General features: G+C 41.5%; 1 protein-coding gene across 1 annotated transcript; it reads left to right on the top strand.

The window, feature by feature from the left end:
• Positions 1–6,538: 6,538 nt before the first annotated feature.
• Positions 6,539–19,777, top strand: TCP11L1 (t-complex 11 like 1). The gene is made up of 9 exons (XM_065404034.1): positions 6,539–6,692; positions 11,291–11,423; positions 12,937–13,057; positions 13,651–13,871; positions 14,892–15,028; positions 15,501–15,694; positions 18,093–18,274; positions 18,864–19,036; positions 19,557–19,777. The coding sequence occupies exons 1-9, from the start codon at positions 6,539–6,541 to the stop codon at positions 19,775–19,777; spliced, it is 1,536 nt and encodes a 511-aa protein (XP_065260106.1).
• The last annotated feature ends 1,012 nt before the right edge of the window (positions 19,778–20,789 follow it).

The following is a 20,789-nucleotide window of genomic DNA, read 5'->3' on the forward strand; positions in this document are numbered from 1 at the left end:
ACTGGCTGCAGGTGTAGGCTGGGGCAGGACAAATGTGGGATGAAACCCAGCTGGAGCTGGCTGGCTACTATGATGGGGCTACAGGACAAAAGGAGACGGTTTCTAGGGGCAGAGGAGGCCTTGTTCCTCTCCTGCAGTGACACTCTGGTGACGAGCCAAGAGAGACATGGAGCAAGCTCTGGTGACGAGCCCTGATTTCGGACCTAGACTTCTGGGAAGCATTCTCGTTGGAGTAGGAGAAAACTTAAGAGGGATGAAAAGTCAAGCCCTAGGAGGACAGAAGTTAGTGTCAGTTTATATTTTTCAGTTGGGATTTGTTGGAGGATGCTAGGGAGGAGCCTGCCTCGGCCCTGCCAGGAAAGAAGGGTGAGTCTTGAGAGGCTGCGGCACCTAAGAAGAATACAGGTACACAGTGGGCCTAGGAAGGGACTGTAGGAACCCTGCTACCAGCCTGACATAGCAAAAAGTCCAGGGAAGTAGCTGGGGGTAGGTCTGAATTGACAGCCCTTGCCTGCTCACTACAGGGTCCCTGGGCTAGAACCCAGAGAAGGAGGGCTGCCTGGGTTCCCCTAACAGCCATAAGGGAATGTGGTTTGAAGCCCCCTGATATAAGGGGCTAGGGACTCTTGAAAGCTGTAAGAGGGGGCTGTAAGGACCACGGAACCCAGAGTAAGGGGATGAAGACCCAATTTAAAGACATCTGATTCTTGTTTGGACTCTGTTACCCCAGATTGGGGGGGAGGAGGACATATGATGAACTGACTGCAGGGCCTTTTCAGGAGAAGAGGCAGACCACCTCAGGGCCAGAGCTGGTGGTAGTGCTAGATGAGGAGAGCCTGCTATGCCACACAGCCACAAGGAGATAGTAAGTACTCTGCATTCACCCTTCAACAGCTTTATAATTTGAATGCTGTAATAAGTCTAACTTTGTCACTGTTAAAATTCTTTTCTATCCTGATCCTATGGTTGGGGTCAAGTATCAGGGGGTAGCCGTGTTAGTCTGTATCCACAAAAACAACAAGTCCAGTGGCACCTTAAAGACTAGCAGATTTATTTGGGCATAAGCTTTCGTGGGTAAAAAACCTCACTGGGTTTTTTATCCATGAAAGCTTATGCCCAAATAAATGTTAGTCTTTAAGGTGTCACCTGACAATTTGTGTAAGTAAAAAAAGATTGTTATATGGTAGGTTATCTACCCTAAGGGCTTTTAGTCTTCCATTATAAGACCTTTACTGAATCAAATAACTGTAGCTTAGTTGGAAGGAAAATTATGCACTTTAAAGAATTAAGGGATCAATTTTTTTAACAGAGGAAATACATTTCCTTTTCTATATAAAGTCTTTATTCATAGCATGTTGGACGTGTGGGTTTTTTTTTCTTTTGTAAAGAAAACTTCCCCCCCTCACCCTCCTCTTCTGTACCTTTGGTTACAAATGTGGAGGAGAAGAGGGTGTCTTGGAAAGGGTTCATGCCAATTTGATGCTGTGAATGGGTTTCACCCTTTTAGAATGAGAGAGGTGTTTTTTATGCTTACAGAAGACACAAGCGTACGAGGAGTACTAGAGGCGCCCCAGTGTGTGTCCCAGCGCCACACACTGTGCGGTAAAGCTGGCTAGGCCCGGCTACTTCGGAGGGGAAATATAGGGAAGTTTTCCCTACTTCTGACCAGAAAGACAGCACGCGATGTAGCAGCTGAAGACGTTGGGTGGAGCGGTCCCCTACTACACTCTGACTGTTTAAGCCAAGCAGCATCTTCTCCCTGGTAGCAGGGACTAAAGGCTGACGGCGAAGCGCAGGGGCCTGTCCGTGGCGCAGCGGCTCCCTCTCACCCCAGCAGATTGGCTGAAGCTGTGTGGTACAGGAGCGGGGCCGCCCCCCGCACGCCAGCAGGTGGGGCTACGGGCCGGGCTAGCCACGGACCTGCGCTCCCCTCCTTAGCTGGCTCGCTCCTGCCCGCAGCCCCCTCCAGCGGCTGGTGCAGCCAGCGCCGCCCCCGGGCCCTGGCTGGCTGCAGCTCCACAGCATCCTCCCGCTGCTCCCCGAGAGACTCCGCGCTGCGGATGCTGCGGCTGTGCCTCCGGTTTCCCGGCTCAGAGCCATGACGCCGCCCTGCGCGGGGCTGGCCGCTCCCGGCCTTTTGCAAAGCCCCCGCGCACCGTAGCCCGGGCCCGGCTTGCGGGGGGAGAGCCGCGGGCGCTTGCCCACTCCCTCTACCTCGCTGCCGGTGCCTGGAGGTACTGGGGCTGCTGGCGCGAGGGGTTCCCCAGCCCGCCGCCCAGGTAAGCGAGGGGCGCGGAGCCTGGCCGATGGTCTGGTAGCTGCGCCAGCACCCGCGTCCCTGGGTCCGCCCCGAGCCGCTCCCTGTCCCCCGCCCCATGGGAGCTGGAGAGACTCCCCTCCCCTCCCCTCCCGGTTAGGGGCTGGGGCCGCCCGGCCTCCCACTTGCTGCCGGGGGGAACAGGAGGCCGGCTCCGTCCCGCATCCCTGCTGAGGGAGCAGCCCATGCGTTGGCGTGTGGCTGGCAGGCTCGGCTCCCTGTCTGCGGAAAGGCCCCCGTGTCCCTGCTGCAGTGCTGAGTCAGGCCCCGCTTTCTGTCTGGTCCCTGTTGTTTTGCTTGGGGTTGAAGTTCTGGCCCTACATGTGGGGTGGGCAGCATGGTGTGGGGGGGTTGATAACTGAAGTACGCAGCAGGCTTGTGGGTAAAGCCTGTTATTCCTGCCATCCTACTGTGCGTGTTTGGCTTGACTCCGTCATGCTTAATATTCTGCACCCCAAAAGGGGTGATAAGGAACCATTAGCAAAATCATGCAGTACTGTAGACAAAACAAATAACTCCAGTACTTGCCTTAATTCAGTAGGTCAGCTCCAGCAGAATAGTGCCCCAGGGCATCATTTGTGGGACTGGGTGGAAGGATTAATAAAACAAGGTAAATGTTAACTATTTCTGCATGCGTATTTTGCCTTGGCAGTCTAGAGCCCATGATTCCCTGGCTTGTTTACTAAGGAGGACAGCAATAGTGCTCACTACTACTATTATGTTGTGAAGTTGTAAATGGGGTTCTCACTAGGTGGATAGGACCTGATGTAAAGGCCATGGAAATCAATAGACTCCCATTGAAGTCAGTGGGTTTTGGACGAGAGACTTATTAAAGGGTGAGGAGTATCTGTTGAGATGCTCAGCGAGGGCGGTGACTTGATTTGTGATTTTGATACTGATGTCGCAATGAGCTACGCATGAACAAATCCCAGAGCTCATTCCAGCATTGGGACCTAAACATTTCTGCGGTTGAGTATCCCCACCTATAAAGCTGGGAATAATATCTCACAGGGGCCTTGCGACATTTATTTAACATTAATATTTGCAGGACAGTTTGAGATCCTTGGATGAAATGAGCCATGTCCATGAAAATTATTATTTTTAAGTTTAAAAAAAATAATATTTTAAATTAAAAGTCCAATGAAACAGACTCTTTTCATTTAATTGAATGGACGCCAAACTCTTTACAAAAGATGCAGCTAGCTGATTCAGAAGAGGCATTGTTAAGCTTATTTGACCAGTGCAAACGGGAGTTGTTCTAGATACATTCTAATAGACAATAGTAACAATCTAGTGAAAATAGACCATTGCAAATTAGACACTAACCTAACAAGTACTGCCTCAAATGCATAAAAGGTCTTTGATCAGGTGGCATCTGATTTCAAAGCGACACTGCACAGATGAAATGTGGAGAATAATTTTTATTTTATATGTGAAATTGTGTAGCCTGGAGAGTATAGCTGTTAGTCTTTTTTATTTTGTGGAGACTGACTAATTAGAGTGCAGCCTGTAGCATAAGAAGGATGTTCTAGTAGGTTGGGAGATAGCCCATGTCTGCCAAATTCTAGTCTGTGTTCCTGGCTCTGCCAGTGATCTGCTGTATAAACTTGAGTAAACCACTTAATCCACTCCACACCTCAATTTCTCCATCTGTAACATAAGGATAATACTTCCCTACTTCTCAGGGTTGTTGTGAGGTTTAAATCCATTCATGATTGTGACGCACTCAGATGTGGTGGTGGTGTATAAGGAGAGAGAGAGAGAGATTTTAATACAGCCATGCTTGCACTTCAGATTCAGAATTTCTGGAAGCCATTTTTCAAAGGAAGCAGCAGGTTGGGACTGTAGGGGAAACCACATTATGTGGATGGATAGATAGTAACAATCCAATCTGTTTTATATATTTGGGGAAATTTTGTGTTGGCACTATTTTCCAAGAAAAAGTGAATAGAAATTGTTTTCAATTTTTTCCCTTCCATTTGTTTAACAAGACCTACCTTATCCATCTTAAGTTTTTCTACAGCATCCAGCACTGTACTCATCTTCTAGATGCTTTTTTGTCATCAGACCTCCTCCTAATTGCTGCATTGTTCACTGTAGCTGTGACCCTTCATTCTCCAGGCCTGAGATCCTTTGCTCTACCCTTTCTGCTCATTGAACATCCTGGTGTCGCCATCCTTACCTTTCTCATGTGCTGGGGACGGGGTGGCTCTGGAACTTGGTTGGGGCTGCTGCTGTACTATCGGAAAGAGCTCAGGTTATCCCTTGCATGCCATGGGGCAAGGAGGTTGGCTGGCTGATCCATGTGGGCTACAGAACCATGTTCCATGGATGGGGCCTATTTCTTGTCTCAGTTGAGTATTAGATTGACTCCAGGACATCAGGATTGGTGCTCTGCTCATTGGTGTGTTTGCACTATGTCGGAGAATACAGGATGGAGTCCTGTACGTGGAGGTTGGATGGCCCAAGTGATTAGAAATGTGACATAGAGATGGTCAGTGATTCTGGTGCTGGTTCAGAGATGTAGAGAGAAATGGGTGGCATAGCTTTTCCTCTCTAGGGTGCAACTTACAGATTGGGGCATGGCTGGTCTTGTGGCTAAAACGCTGGGCTGGAACACAAGTGATCTGGGTTCAGTTACTGGTTCTGCCATAGGTTTCCTGTGTGACCTTACACAAGTTAACCTCTCTGTGTCTTACTTTCCCATTTGTAAAATGGGAATAATACTTCCTGCCTCGTACCCTTTATCTGTCTTGGCAATTTAGATTGTAAGTTCTTTGGGGCAGAGTACTGTCTCTTACTGCATGAATGTGTATAGCACCTCCCACAATCAGGCCCTTTAGGCACTACTGTAATACAAAATAATTCATGATGAGTTTTCCTGTTATCTCCTCTAAGATGAGGGAGGTAGGATGCACCAGGTTCAGTCTTTTAATTATTGTATTAAAAACTCAGAGCAGCTTCTTGTATTTCCTCTGTATTACTTCCTGCTACATTCTCATCCGTATAGGCCTGTGCTCCAGTTTACCTTTAATAGCCTTGAGGTGCTCCTGGGACAGTTTCTTTTGCTGACAGCCTGACTTTCTCATCTTTTGCAGCCTGTGGTCCACGGATATTATTAAGTGAAAAAGTAAGTTTTTGTTTGTTTTTTGTTTTTTTCTTTATTTTCATGCAGAGGATATTCTATGAAATGGGAGGTTGGGGAGATGCTGGATATTTGATTTCAGAGCAATGATATATTTTTTAATGTTTTTAGCTTTCCATTTAAGAGCTAGGTATTATTATTATTTATTACCTGAAGCCACAACCAGTGAACGGTAACTTAATGTATAGTAGATAGTCTTTGCAAATTACTTCAACTATTTCACATTCACTTTTTTCTCTGAAGGATGTAAAGTTATTGAATTGAGCAAAATATTTTACAAATGCCACTTTTGCAGTGTACCAAGGGATTATTCTAAAGTGCATGTGATGTGATATTATGCTATAAAATCCAACATTGTAATCTCCACAACTACTGGTTGTTTATTAAATCAGGGTTTTTTATGTTTTTTAATAAATCATCCTAACTTCCCTGTGTGGATAAATCATGCTGCTTGTATGGAATTAAAATTTAGGAGCCAGATTCTGCATTGATTTACCTCACTATCTTTAGATGGATCCCATTGTATTCAGGTGGATTACACTGAGTTCTGATAATAAGTCAGTGAAGAATTTGGCTACAGTTCTGGAACATATGAGCAAAACACTTTATTACACTCCTTAGTAGGGATAATGTCTAAAATGGTAGGTTAAAAATGTAATCTACCTTTCTTCTTCTATCTAATTTCAAAATCCAAGTAATGTATGTGCATAAAATTGCTTCAAGGATCTCTCTTCTTTTAATATATATTTAAAAAGTCAAGCACTTGTTAGCAATCCTAAAAAAACAAACGAGACAAAATATCTGTATCTTGTACATTATGGGAAGGAAACAGTTTCAGATTTTTGAGGGCTTGTGAACAAAAATATTGTGTAAATGATAACTGCATTGAAAGGATCTCCTTATTTTGAACCTTTAAAAAAATCAAGAAGGAGGATCTCTGATTTATCTAAAACTATACAGAGAATTTTGCTGGCTTTTGTTTGTTTGGTTTTTTTTTGCAAGGGCAGGAAGAGTGTATATCAATTCAGTTCCATTCTGTTTTTTTCCCCTCTTCCCTAAAAAAAGAAACATTGAAAATGTCTCAGGATCCTGATATTCCACATACAAGTGAAGAAAAATCAAGTGATTCAGAGGATATCCAAGAGGACAGCTTGAACAACCCAGATCAATCTATGAGACAAAGGATACGACAAAGTACCTCAAGTCCACACAGATGCAACAGAGCTCAATGTAAGCAAATCTGTTAAAATAAAGTACAAAAACATATTTTTCTTGTTGTGAAGATAAATATTTAGATTCCTTTAAAAGGCTCACTGGGTGCTGCGCAATTAACTATTGTGTAATTAATTAAATATTGTATCGATCATTAATAATTAAAAAGGAGAAGGAAACATTTTTTTCCTTTAATGTCATTGGCTTTTCTGTCCTGTGAAGCAGCCCATAGGGAGGCTGGGTAAGACTGCCATAAGTTAATGCACCCCTCAAGCACTCCTGATCAGGCCACAGTACCAGAATAAAAACCAACAAATGTGTTTTTCTCCCAAAGTAAGCTTGAAATTCATTCCAGTTACTTATAGGAAGGAAGTGAAAGCTGTCACTAGAAGAAGTCCTGGAATTCCGTTGTCATCAACTCATAATTTTACTCTCCTTGGTTATTTAGGGCCTGATCCTAAAAGGTGCACAATGCCTTCTTATCATTATTAAAGTTAATGTGGGTGGAAGGCGCTCAGCAACATTGTGGGCTTGCCACCCCGTCTGGCTATCCTTCCATCGTAAAATCACCACCCACATCCTTCTAGAGAAGAGTTGTTCCTTCAGTTCACTTTTTGCAATTACTGGGCCAAATCCTTATGTTATCAAAACTCTTATTTAAATAAATGGGACATTTTCCATGAATAAGGGCTTCAGAATTTGGCCATTTGACATTTTCTAAATAATTGTTTTCTGTGCTTTTGTATCTGATTGATTTTGAAAAGTACAGGGAGCCAAATTTAGGTCCCAAACTAGCAGGGTCTCAGAGGCACACTATATATAGCCAGCCTCTGTGTGGTGGGGGAAAGAGCTCTGCGTGTCCTCCTCCAGCAGTTCCTGTTGCCCACAAGAAGCAGCATTCAGGTTTCTTGCAATCATTCTCCGGGTGCTGTGTTTTGTTTGGGGAGAATATGAGTGCTATTGTAGAACAACCTGTGATCATATGGAGGCTCCCATGAACATTTGAAATAGTGTCTTTTACACCCTCCACTACTATGTGAAATCTACATCTACTTTAAACCCTACTGGTTGCTGAAAGCCCACAGGCAAATAATAGAGGTCCTGTGGTCACAAGGTCCACTTATGCCTAGAGATACCCATAAGGGAGGAGGGAAGGAAAGCACAGGATCAGGACCGGCTTCAGGCACCAGCCCAGCAAGCAGGTGCTTGGGGCGGCCAAGGAGAAGGGGCGGCACGTCAGGCTCTTCGGCTGCAATTCAGCGGCAGGTCCCTCTTGGAGGGAAGCACCTGCTGCCGAATTCCCGCTGAAGAAGAAAGCGGCGCGGTGGAGCAATTGCGATCGCGCCTCTTTCTTTTTTCCTGCTGCTTGGGGCGGCAAAAACCCTGGAGCCGGTCCTGCACAGGATATTAATAAACTTACTTCAGCCCTTTGCACCTAACATTACTGTGAACCAGAATCAGTAGAGTGGTGTATTCTACACATGTATCATGTGCATGCCTGTGTCTGTGATCCTAACCAAGGGCCTGCACCTGCAAATACTTATGCATCTGAGTAACTCAGTGCTTCTCAAACTTTTGTATTGGTGACCCCTTTCACACCACAAGCCTCTGAATGTGACCCCTTTATGAATTAAAACCACATTTTAAAAAATATTTAACACTATTATAAAAGCTGGAGGCGAAGCGGGGCTTGAGGGTGGTGGCTGACAGCTTGTGACCCCCATGTAATAAGAGATCACGACCCTCAATTTGAGAACCCCTGTGAGTCATCTGACTTCAGTGGGAATATTTGAGTGTCTAAGTATTTACAGGATCTGGCCCAATATAGTATGCTCATTTTCTTGTTACATCATCCAATCCATCCGCTTAGCTTTCTGGAGGGTTGTCTCCTTTGGTTTATAGTTTAATAGTTGTTTCCTTAACCTTCAAAGGGACCTTACCCCCCAAAAGAGGTCAAATCGAAGGGTATGTCAGCTTTTGGTTCTGCCAGTCAGTGTAGCATACCTTAAGTCTGAAAATTAATGAGCTTTAATGGGGCTGGAAACGTTTTCAGTCCTAATGCTACAGGGCAGTGACAAACATTCTTGCCAGATCATCACGTTGTGTTAAGGTTTATTGCCAGAGTATGGTCTTTCTTGTTTGGTGTTTTTGTGTTTAATGTAGGAGCTGGTTATGATATTACTATTGACTCTGAAAAGTCTGGTATGACTAGCAAGTCCCTATAGGTAAAACAAATAAAAAAGCAAATGGGAATTCCCCTGGGTATGATTTCTGCTTATGGCTAAAGAAACAGAATTACCCCAGATATTATTTGCAAAAGCCTGGCAACAATTATGTCTTGAGCCATTGAATACAATGCATTTTATTATTTGTGTTTTTTGTTTTTAAAAACAGTGCTAATTATTTGTTGAGCATGATGGTGTTTGGAGCTGTATCAAACACAAGAGACATTCCCTTTGGGATTTATGCTCTAAGCCCTGATATTGCAAGATGCCCTTCAGAGAGTCCAGCGTGCTGCCGTCCATGTGTGAGCAAAAGCAAAAGTCAAGTGTTAGGCATAGTCCTCTGCACTGAGAGGTAGCTAGTCATGAGTGCTGGGTAAAGAAGGGGCTACGGTCAAGAGATGTGTGTGTCTGAAGAGATGTGCTTAAGTGCATTTTTCAGTATACAAATTAGGTGCTTAGCTATAGTTTCCCTTCTTAGTCTTTACTTCTGCTGTTAGGCAGGAATAATTTGGCAATCAGGCAAGAGCACTTTGATTTAAATGCAGGCTGAGTGCACTGCCTGTCTGCTCATCACTTCAGACTTCGCAATACTCCCCACAGGCATTGTGCAGGATCAAACCCTAGGCAGTAATATGCAAGCGTATAAAGTGCTGGGTGAACTAAAGAGCTGTTTATGACAAAGTGGCACAAGTAATTCTTTATTAAATAAATGACACTTTGTATAGCAGACAATTGGGGAAAGGCTTCTCAATGAAGGGCCTGTTCCATGTAGAAGGTTGCTACCTGCATAAACCCAATCATATAAACCTGTTAATCAATCTAAAACAATGTATTCCAAATTAACCTAATGTGTGATTAGTATGGATCAAAGGGTTTTATTTCAGTATGGGGGTGGGGTGTGTGTAATTATATGTAATGTTTTTGCCAAGATTGGAATTGAAGCGACAGAATTATCACAATCACAGGGTGACAGAGCAACCAATCCTTGCTTTCTGTTCTTTATATTCCTCTTTCTCACTTTTCCTTCTGTGCAGCTGGGGAGAAGTCTGGCCAGCCCTCTATTCATCTGATGGCACTAATGATATGGTCTCTTCTCACAGATGATTGGACCAGAGAAGAGCTCTCTTCCCTTTTCTTCTCAGTTTTTGGAAGGCACATGCTTTATTACTCAGAATAGCTTGTTACAGGCCTGCTCTGTCTCTATGCTTAGCACTGACGTCAGCACTGCTACAAGCACAACTTGGGGGGAGACCTTCTCCTAAGAAGGTCAACGGCAAAGCTCCAGTTGATTTCAGTGGGTGCAGCATTACTCCCTTAATCAGCATCTATTATATCATCATCACCTTTACCACATTTATTTCTACATGCTGCTAATGCATTCTGTATCACAGTAACATCAGCCCTGGGATGTTATATAACCTAAGTCAGGACAAATTCGAGCACTAGTTCCCACTATGTTCAGACAGCTGGTACTGTTTTCAAGGCTTGGCTTTACCACCCAGTGACCTTCCACCTCCCATTTTTCTATAGCTAGTTACTCCTTCCTTTACTACCTAATGAAAGCTGGACCTGGTGTGTGTGGTGTCCTGCTGCACTGCTGCCTCCCATTCCTGTGTGCACTTTCTAATTCTCATGCCACTCCAAACCCCAGTCTCAGGCTTCTTGCCGTGCTCTAGGATATGGAGCAACCCATGTCCCATTGAGCATACAGAGATGAATGGAAGGAGAAGAGCTGTGGCATCAGAGCACAGGTTAGGCCTTGAAATCATTAGCAAGTTAAGAATAGCAAGACCCTGGTTTCAGGAAACGGGGCAAGTAGGTTGCTGGTTCCACTGGAAGTAGAGAAGGGAAAACTAGCTGTTTTCTTGCATGGTGGTGGTGGTGGTGGTGGTGGTGGTGTAAGTGCTTTACAGATACTTTGGAAGACGAGATCCCTCCCTGCCTTGAAAAATGTACAATCCAAATGGCAATGTGCACATAATAAATGCAGCAGAAATCTCCAGGACTGAATGGTGAAGTTGCATATGAAGCTTGTTGGCCCCACAATATTGTCTGCATATTTTGTAGAAATGGTTTGCCCCCTTCACCTGGGAAGGACTTGATTCTATAGCCCTAAAAGAAGATGTGTGTTTTAAGGAGGGACTTGATGCAGCAGAGGTTGCAGGCATTTGGGGGCCTAGTTAATGGCTGATTGGAGCACAACAGTGCTGTAGAGGAAGCAGCCTCATCAGATCTATGACATCGAGGGAATCCTCAGCTGGGCTTGCCTACTGGCTCTACATCCCCTTTGTACTGGCCGACTGGTGGAAAGAGGCCCAGAAAGGTGGAGGAGGATCTTACCTCCAGCTTCTGAATGAATAATTAAATGTCATATATTTGTTAATGTTACAGCTAGTCCCCCTCGGCTTGTGTCGATGGAAGAGCTGATGGAAACAGCAAAAGGAGTTTCCAATATGGCGTTAGCACATGAAATTGTAGTCAATGGAGGCTTCCAGATTAAACCAGCTGAATTACCAGAAGGCAGGTAAGATGGTTACTGATAGAAAGAAAGAAATAGCAGTTTATATCAATCCTTTGGATGTAAAGAGTGGAATATGCAGATACTTTTGGGGAAAAATTCCATGAAAAGAATTGTAATGTGTTTTCTTAGCTTTTCACCACTTTTTCATTCTAGCACCACTATTTTACTCTTCTATATTCTTTAACATCCTCTTCCTTTGTAGTAACTCTCTAAAGTTGACTCTTGGGCCTGGTCTACCCTAGAAAATTTGGTCGGATTAACTATGTCGGTTGGGTGTGTGAAATATCCTCATCCCTGAGCCAACATAAGTCCCCATTTAGATAGCGCTAGGCTGACGGAAGAATTCTTCTGTCAACCTAGCTACCGACTCTCGGGGAGGCGAATTGCCGTTACGCCAATGGGAGAACCCCTCCTGTCGGCATAGGTAATGTCTGGACTGAAGCGCTGCAGCTGTAGCGTTAGACATACCCTTAAGTTGCTCTTGGAACTGTGAGGAAAATTTAGCAGGGTACACTTTAGTCAAGGCCCTGATTTTGGTCAAGCTTACTTGCAGGCCTTACACAAAGATCCTGCTTGTTTCTGTGTGTCAAGAGGTAGGAGGAGTCACAGTGGAAAAGTCCCCAAGCAGTACAATTTGTAATTTTCCAGGCTTATGAAATATATAACTGCAACAGTTGTGTTAGAAAGGTCGCTGACCGCAAAAGAACAGACAGTGAGTAACAGGAGGGACCTAGAGGGGGAGACGCTTGTTTTTGCTTTTGGCCTGTATTGATTTTGCAATGTATTCCAAATAAGGTAATTAATACGGAAGTATGTGTAATTTGTCTGTGGTTTTAACCTTTATAAGCTGGTTAAGGTTTAAGGAGGGCAGAGCAGCTTGCCACCTTGCATGGGGCTATGCTGACTCTCCTTGCATATATGCTCGCATAAAATAAAGGAGCCTCAGGCATTTTCTGATTCAAACACAACGAGTGGTTAATTTTCCACAACAGAACAAATGGTTACTGCTTTCAGGATTTGCCTGAACTTCCGTGGTTAATGGAGTAAGAATTCCAAGGTAGCTCCAGGCATCTTCAGAAAAGGATCAAGGCCGCATTCAGATCTGGTGTGAACATTTGCAGCTTCAGTAGAGTTGCACAATTAAATCAAAACATTGAAACTTGTAACTTGTTGTTGAAGTAATGGGATTATTTACACTAACTCTGAATTTGACCGTCCAACTTAGTAAAAATATCTTAATGCCCATGTATTTTGACAAGTGGTGAGTTGTGCTCAGTCATGAAGGAAATACCTCACTGCTATTACATTCTGGTTTCACTTTTCAATGCTTTTAAGGGTCTTGTTTTTGTTTTGTTTTTCACCTGCTCTGTATCTTTTTAGCTGTGATGTCAGCCATTCCAAATCATTCCAGTTTTTATACTCTTGTGCCTGATTAAAATGGCAGTTTTCTCCTCTAAACCTCTCTAATTCATTACATGTAAGATACTAACTTTGATATTGTTGTGTTTACTAACAGCCTGGAGAAAACTGTAAAAGAGATTGTACATAAAGCTTTTTGGGACTGTCTGGAAGCCCAGTTAAGCGAAGATCCACCAACATATGATCAGTCAATTAAACTTGTGGGGGAGATTAAAGAGGTAAGAAGGTGTGACATCAGAAGTAATTTACAGAGATTACATGGCACAGATACGCAAACTGTATACACACAGTTGTTATACAGCGATGGCAAAATGCTCTGTAGAAGTCTAGACGATAGCTTTATCTATAGGTTGCATGGACACATGGGGGAAAAAAATAATCAAATGCGAAAGCAAGAAATGCCGAGTCATGTTAGATGAAGGGAAGGTTGCAGGTAATGTTTCTTTAATAATTCTGAGGTTGCAGTAGCAAAATGTGACATTAATTATTTTTGCTACAATAGCACTTAGAGGCACCAATCTAGATTTAGCGAAAAAACCCACCACTGAAAAAACCCTCCCTGTCCCAAAGAGCTTACAATCTGAATAACACCAATACAGTATAGAATGCAGGAAAACTATGATTTAAAAATATATTGTATAATTTTTGTGGCCCTATGTTTTGAAAAACTATTAAGATGTCATCTGCCATAGAAATCCAGTATGAAGTTGGTTGTTAATTCAGACCATTATTCAGTTCCTTTGTAAGACGGTGAAACAATAATGTTGTTTGTTGTGAAAAACTAACAAAATGAAAATTTGTTTTCTTTCAGGCTCTTCTATCTTTCTTATTGCCTGGTCATACTAGATTAAGAAATCAGATTACTGAAGTTCTGGATCTGGATCTGATAAAGCAGGAGGCAGTGAATGGGGCCCTGGATATTTCTAAGCTGGCAGAATTCATCATCGGAATGATGGGGACCCTTTGTGCTCCAGTTAGAGATGAGGAAATTAAGAAACTGAAAGACATTCATGAAATAGTCCCACTATTCAGGTACTGGAATGACGTTAAGGAATTGCAAGGAATCAGACTGTGGGTCACTTAATTAATTTCAGATTTGCTTGTAGATCCTTGTTAAAGATCCAAATTTTACCTGTGCATGCTGGTGGCATAAACAGTCCGCTAGCAAAAAATTCTTTCTAGAAAAATATAAAGCAAGCAGAGGGGGAAAACTATAAAGAAGAAAATTCCAGCAGCTATTAGCAAGGACCCTTTTGGTTCTGGTGGACTGAAGGTATTTCTGTGTAGCTTTGTGTAATTGGAAACCATCATTTTCTGAAATGGCATATTTAGGTAAGAGAATCTTCCCCTGGATATTGGGAGACCGTCTTAAGAAAAAGCATGAATTCCTTGTTCACTTTTCCTTTCTGCTGGTATACATTAAATAATTTAGAAAATAATAAAGTTCACTCAGCTTTAGGGTGGTCTTCTACCAATTCCTCCCTCATTTCTCCCCCTCCACCTCCTTTCTCATACGTAATAAAAGAATATATTACAGGTGTTTAAAAGTGGAAAGCATATAGGGCCTGTATATGTCTGATGCTATTTTCCGTTTTGTTACTATCTCATTTAAATAAATTGTGCAAGTTCTCAACAGTTATAGGGAATTTTGTTAACTGTCATCAGTAGTGTATTGAGCCATTTGGTTGACAGAGGTCAGAGTATACACATGTATAGTGATAAGCCTCATGTTAGGCTTGGAATTCAAGACTTTCCTAAATTCAGCATGTGATGACGTGTCCCAAGAGAACTGATCTGTGAAAAGGACTCTAGTACATTCTCAGAAGTTTCTTTACAGGGGAACAAGCCTCATTACCCTGGCGTTCTTTCCCAAGACTTCAAGCTCCATGTAAATACTTACCATTCTTTTTTAATGTTCTTAATAGCTCATTTCCTTGGACAGTCTATGCTAAGTAAGTCTTGCAAACTACATTTTAAACATGTGCCGCTCTGCTTGAAAAAATAACATCTTTTTTCTTTTCTTTCTTTTTTTTTCTTTCTTTCTTTCTTTAGAGCAATTTTCTCTGTATTAGACTTAATGAAAATGGACATGGCTAACTTTGCTGTCAGTAGCATTAGGCCACAGTTAATGCAACAATCTGTTGAATACGAAAGAGAGAAGTTTCAGAAGATTTTTGAGAAACAGCCAAGTATGACTTTTTTTCCTCTTCTAAATTATGTGCCTTTGCATGTTGGTGTCACAAACACAAAACAACCCACCAAATTCAGTATTTTGTTACATTGGTCCATAATTCAAAAAGAGATACCTCTGGTCCCTAAGCTTCAATTCAAGAAATTTACCGGTACAACAATTCTGCATTTAAAAACAAAAAACAAACCCAGACCTAGGATATCAATATAATATGACACTATAAATCAGCATCAACATGCTTGTCTGTAGTACTGCCAGCTTAATTTGTGGTTTCCATCCAAGAGGTTCTCTGTGTTCAATCTGTTTTGGTATCTTGCAGAAGTTCTGAATCATAAAGTAAATAAAATGCATCTCAGTAACTAGCACCATGGGTAGTACGAAAGACTAGTAGTGGTATTATTTGAAAACTATTCATGGGGGAAAAAGATAACTCCTGAAAGTAAGATTTTTACCAAAATGCTTTCTTTCAGATTCTCTAGACTTTGTCACCGACTGGCTGCAAGAAGCATTAGATGATCTTGCCAATTTGAGGTGTAAAAATCCACCTTCCCCTGGTGTTGGTGCTGCTGCTAGTGGAGTTCCTGTATTGTGTCCTGCTGCTGTACAGAATTGGGCATATCTAAAGCTGCTTAAGTGGGATCATGTGCACAGGCCTTTCCCAGAAGTAGGTATTTAAGAGAAGACGTAGCTTCTTTTATTTAATTTTCTACACTGTTTTTGGTGATATAGCAGAAATCATTTGGATCCATAACCTTGTTCTTGACATAAAATACTAAAAGATTTAGGATTTAACTGAAGCTCTTGCAGTTCTTTTATTAGGATAACTCCATCCTGAAATCTTCCCCCTCCCCCCCCCCAAAAAAAACTGAAGTTTAACTGAAGGTGAGATAGCGTAATCTACTGTATAGATCACTGGATTGGGAATCAGGAGATTTGGGTTCTGTTCCTGGCTCTGTGTCACTGCACAAGTCATTTCCTTTTCTGTGCCTCTGTTTTCCCTCCCACCATTTTTCTGTCTTGTCTATTTAGATTGTAAGCTCTTCAGGACCGGGATAGTCTAATACTTTTCACAGTGCCCCGCACAGGAGTCTTCCAATCTCAGTGGGACCCCTGGATGCTACTGTAATACAAATCATAATGTATTCTTTTTATCGGGTTACTTCTTTAACAGGTGTTCCTTTAGGGAGTTCCACTATGAATTTTCTGTATATGATTTTGTAATTTTCTGTGGGTTATATATGTATATATGTCTCAAACACTGTCACATGGGCTCTCACTACAGCATTATGTTATGTGAGTTGCAGCTACTGTAAAGAAAAAAGATGCTTCAGAGTTCTTTCTGCATGGCTGAGCAGATGTTTTGATTACTAATGTCTGGTTTTATGCATGCAAAATGTCTGTTTAATAGCTGTTTGTGTATGAGGCTCACAGCATAAATCTCGGGGTTTAGGATTTTGCAGAAGAATTGTCTGTCTTTCTGTCTTGAATCAACTGTCTCTTACCTTCTTATCTTTAAGACCTGGACGGCTAGTTCATTGCTGGGAAGATTCTGAACCCAAACCTCTGAATTTAAACTAGATTTACAACCTTCAGCTTATTGCAGAAGCAGTGCAGCTAGATTCTATTGTACCACTATAAACCTAGAGTTATTCCATTGACTTTGACCATTGTATTCAGTTTGATGGAGGGAGAAGCATAGGGATATGATATGTCGAGAACTGACATTGAGTTAAGTAATCAAACAGCTGTTTGCCCACCCAGGATGAACACTCTACAAAATCTTTCCCCTTTATGGTAGTTGTAACTTGTATCTTATGAACCATCTAATGTATTTCCCTGTAAGTCTGTTTTGAGAGGAAGGCACGTGTGAGAGAGTTCAGAAAACTAACATTCACAACTGAGCTACAAAAGTTTACATTGTTCACTATAAATTGATTGGTGTAATGTGATCCATTAATTGATAACTCTCATGCTTTATTTTGAATGTAGTAACCCAATAAGTTTTAACTTTTTATTCGTTTGTCTTGAAACAAATCCATCTGTAATAGAAGCTGAGTAATTCAAAGATGAAATATAAGCATTTTTTTAAAATATTCTTTTATTTTGTGTATTGAATTAGTGCTCATTAAAGCGAGGGACTGAAAACATTAGATAAAGCCAGGCATTGTGCAAGTTTACCATCACAGCTCTGTTAAATCACCTTGGTTCTCACCTGCTAATCCCTGATACTCCACTCCTGGATCTTTCTGGAGCACAAACTGCCTATCATGCTAAGTTTTAATAAATGTAAATAGTGGTATTTGGGATGGAAACAAATGTCCTCTAAGCACTAAGATGAAACCTTTACTGACACTTAACCTTGGGTCTACCTTAGGATAAAAAATGTATAATGGATACAAACATCTTCAGTGCATAAACCAGCCACTAACTAACCTGTGTAGAAAGATTTCTCTCATAGGAAGGTTATTCTATAATTGTTCATTGTGGATTTCTTGCACTGTCCAGTGTTTTATAGGGAAAACATCAGATTAGATAGACCATATTTGACTAGACTGATTGTGTAATTAGGTGTTGGAAATAAAAGACTGGTGCACTATCCCACTGCAACACCAATCCCTTGAAGGGTCCTAGAGAGAGGAATCTCTAGTAATTATCTAACTTTAACCATAGTAAAAGCTTTTAATTGGAAGAGGACTGTTTTCTGAGTATTGCATCTTTTTGATATATACTAACAGTGACATTGAATTCTACTGCTATCTGGGAAATCGGGTTTTAGGAGTGAATTTGGAAATCTTGTAGGAGAAGCAAATGGAGATAAAATGTTTCCTCTCTGGGCTTCCAAACATGCTGCTTACAGAGCACCCCTTATTGGATTTTACTCAGAGTGGCATTGGTACCACTGGCCCATCCTTCAAATGAATGGAATACTGATACAATTTTGAAGTCTGTGTACTAAAGGAATTCAGTTTTCAGAATAATCTTCATTATGTTACATGGCCTCACAATTTCATTTTCACTATACTTTGTTAACCCAGCATTTTGATTTTACTCTATCTTTGCAGACATTGTTAATGGACCACACCCGCTTTCAGGAAATGCAGCTGGAGCTGGAACAGCTCACCTTGACTGGTTCTATCCTCCTGGTCATGTTCAATGTAGCAGGTGCAGCACTTTCCAATCTGCCAGGGTTTGCTGACAAAATCAAAACCATTATAAAGGTGTTGTTGACGGGAATGCACCTTCCGTGAGTATCTGAATGACTCCTACATAGCATCTCTCAACTATGTTATGTTCAATTGTGGAAGTGGTGTTCAGTGGCTTAATTTTGTTGTGATCCTAGTGAGTATTGATTGCATGGGCGTCTTTTACTCTCTTGACTTCAAGAAACTTAAGGAAGGATAGAAGGGACGAGTGATTAGAATGGAGGGCTTTCACTCATGCAAGCATACAAGGCTAGCAGTTTTTTCTAAGGAAATTAACCACCTTATTCCTTTCCTCCCCATCCGACACGCCTGTGCCAAACAATTCATTTGCTGTCATTACTTATTTCATGTGAAGTCTTCTATCAAGTCCACAGCCTTTTGTTGGCAGTTAACCATGCTTCATAGCTTGGACCAGTCTCCCTCCATCCTTCACAAAATTGTTTGTTCTGTACATGTGTGCAGACACCTGTTGGTTTAGAATGACTGCCATAGACGGTGGTGAGAGGAACAAGTGTTTTGTTAATATATAGGCAGCTCAAATCAGTATAATTGGACTGATTGTAAAGAGTCAAAATAAATGACTAAGCAACAGTCCTTAAGGAATGGTTTACTCCTTCATGTTCTCTCTAGCTCCTTTAACCTGAGTGAATCTTTGGCTACTGTTGGTGAGAAGGTCTGTGCTGAAGTTAATAGCTGTCTTTCCCAACATGGATTCACGCCATTCACAACTGAGAAAGAGATTGCGCTTAAAGGACAGATCCAGACATTGGGAAACTCTGACAACACCATATGCAAGTTGATAGGTAATCTTGGAGTGTATATGCAGTGTTCTCAAACATGCTTTTTTCTTTTGCTACTAGTAAACTCATTGAATAACCTGTTTTGTATGATTTAATATTGATTATTTAATAACACTTGCTTCTGAGGTATGGTGAGCCACTAGACAAAGTTGAGTGCCTTACCTTGACCTCTTGGGCAGCTCAGCAACTCTGAAAATCAGGTCAGAATTTTCAAGTGTAGTTGCCCAAGTTTCAACTGTAGAAGTGATCTTTAATTCCTAAACTTGGATCTTCACTGAGCTGTCCAGCCACCTGCATCACCAAGTCTACTGCCTGAAGTTGTAATTATTTAAAGTGATGATCTTTTCAGACAGTAGAACATAATGTTGGGATCTGTGCTCGGAGGAGTCTCTGGACTGAAGTACATAACACAGGGTGTGCTCACCATTTTTTTTTTTTTTTTTTGGTAATGCACCATGGAGGAAGATCACATGCATTGTTCTTGTTTTGTATTTAAAAACACCTTGGTCCTTTTTCCCCCCAGATTCTCGAATCCAGACATTTTTGGAGAGCTATCTGACTTCTGGTCATCAGAAATCGTTTCCTGCTATTCCTGCGGGATTAGGCCCTATTCAAAGAGAGATGGAAGAAATTGCTGTCAAGTATGTTCGCCTTGTCAACTATAACAAGATGGTGTTCAGCCCGTACTATGATGTCATCCTCAGCAAACTACTGAATAAGGAAGAATCCCAATTGTTAGGGTAGTCAGAAGAATCATCATACCAGTTTGTATGCTATCTAGATAGTGTTAATTTTGTCTGCTAAAAAAAATTGCAATTAACTTGGCTTTGGAAAATGGCATTCCATTAAAACATAGTTTTATTACTGTAACTCAATAGCACTGATTCTGAAGGGGAAAATTATGTATAAGTTGGGATAGGCGCTTTGAATTAAATGGTAAATAGATGCATTTTTAGCATAAGTATTCATGCTGAAGATATGTTTGTTAATTTTATGGCTGTAGTTTTTGCTACTGAGCAGATGTTAGATAAGACTAAACAATTGTACAACCAGACTTCATTTTTAAATTGCTGATTTTGTGGGAGGCTTTTTGTAGCATTCTAACTCTCCAATTTACCATGAAGTTAGTGTATGCATTCCTCTAGCGAAGATTAGCAAAGGTCTCTTCCATACTGAGTGATTTGGCCTTCTGAAATCCTATTTTAACAACTGAAGAAATAATTTAAAATTTGAGATGTAAGAAACTTGAATAATGGTGGTTAAGAGCAGGCCCAAACATAGCACTTTATTGTAATAGTATAAGGCTACTAGTCTTTCTGCTAATCACATTTTCTATAGCAATTTTTGCTCTCTGTCTGCAAATAAGTTACCAAAAACATGATATAATTATATTTTGTAGTGAATTTTCTGGTTATCAAATAACTGTCTTCTACTATGTACAGTGTTACAAGGGTGACAGTCTATAAGATTGCAGCTGTATTTATCTCTTTGTAAAACTTTCAGGTGGGCCAAGAGAAAAATGTTTTGATAAGAGTGGCATTTCTTGCCTTTCTTTTGCTGGTAGTTGACTCCTTTTTATGTGAAATACTAATTTAAAAAAGTAAACATTTTAACATTTTCAGAAGATGGATAAAGACTTATGCATTGAATTTCAGGCTTGAGGAAATTTCCTTTTTTTCCCTCTAAAACTGTGATTTATGAGACAATTGTATATGCTCATAGTTTCAGAAATATCACTGAAATTGAAACATACCAA

The sequence above is a fragment of the Emys orbicularis genome, chromosome 4 (genome assembly GCF_028017835.1).
Source record: "Emys orbicularis isolate rEmyOrb1 chromosome 4, rEmyOrb1.hap1, whole genome shotgun sequence".
Taxonomy (NCBI): Eukaryota; Metazoa; Chordata; order Testudines; family Emydidae; genus Emys; species Emys orbicularis.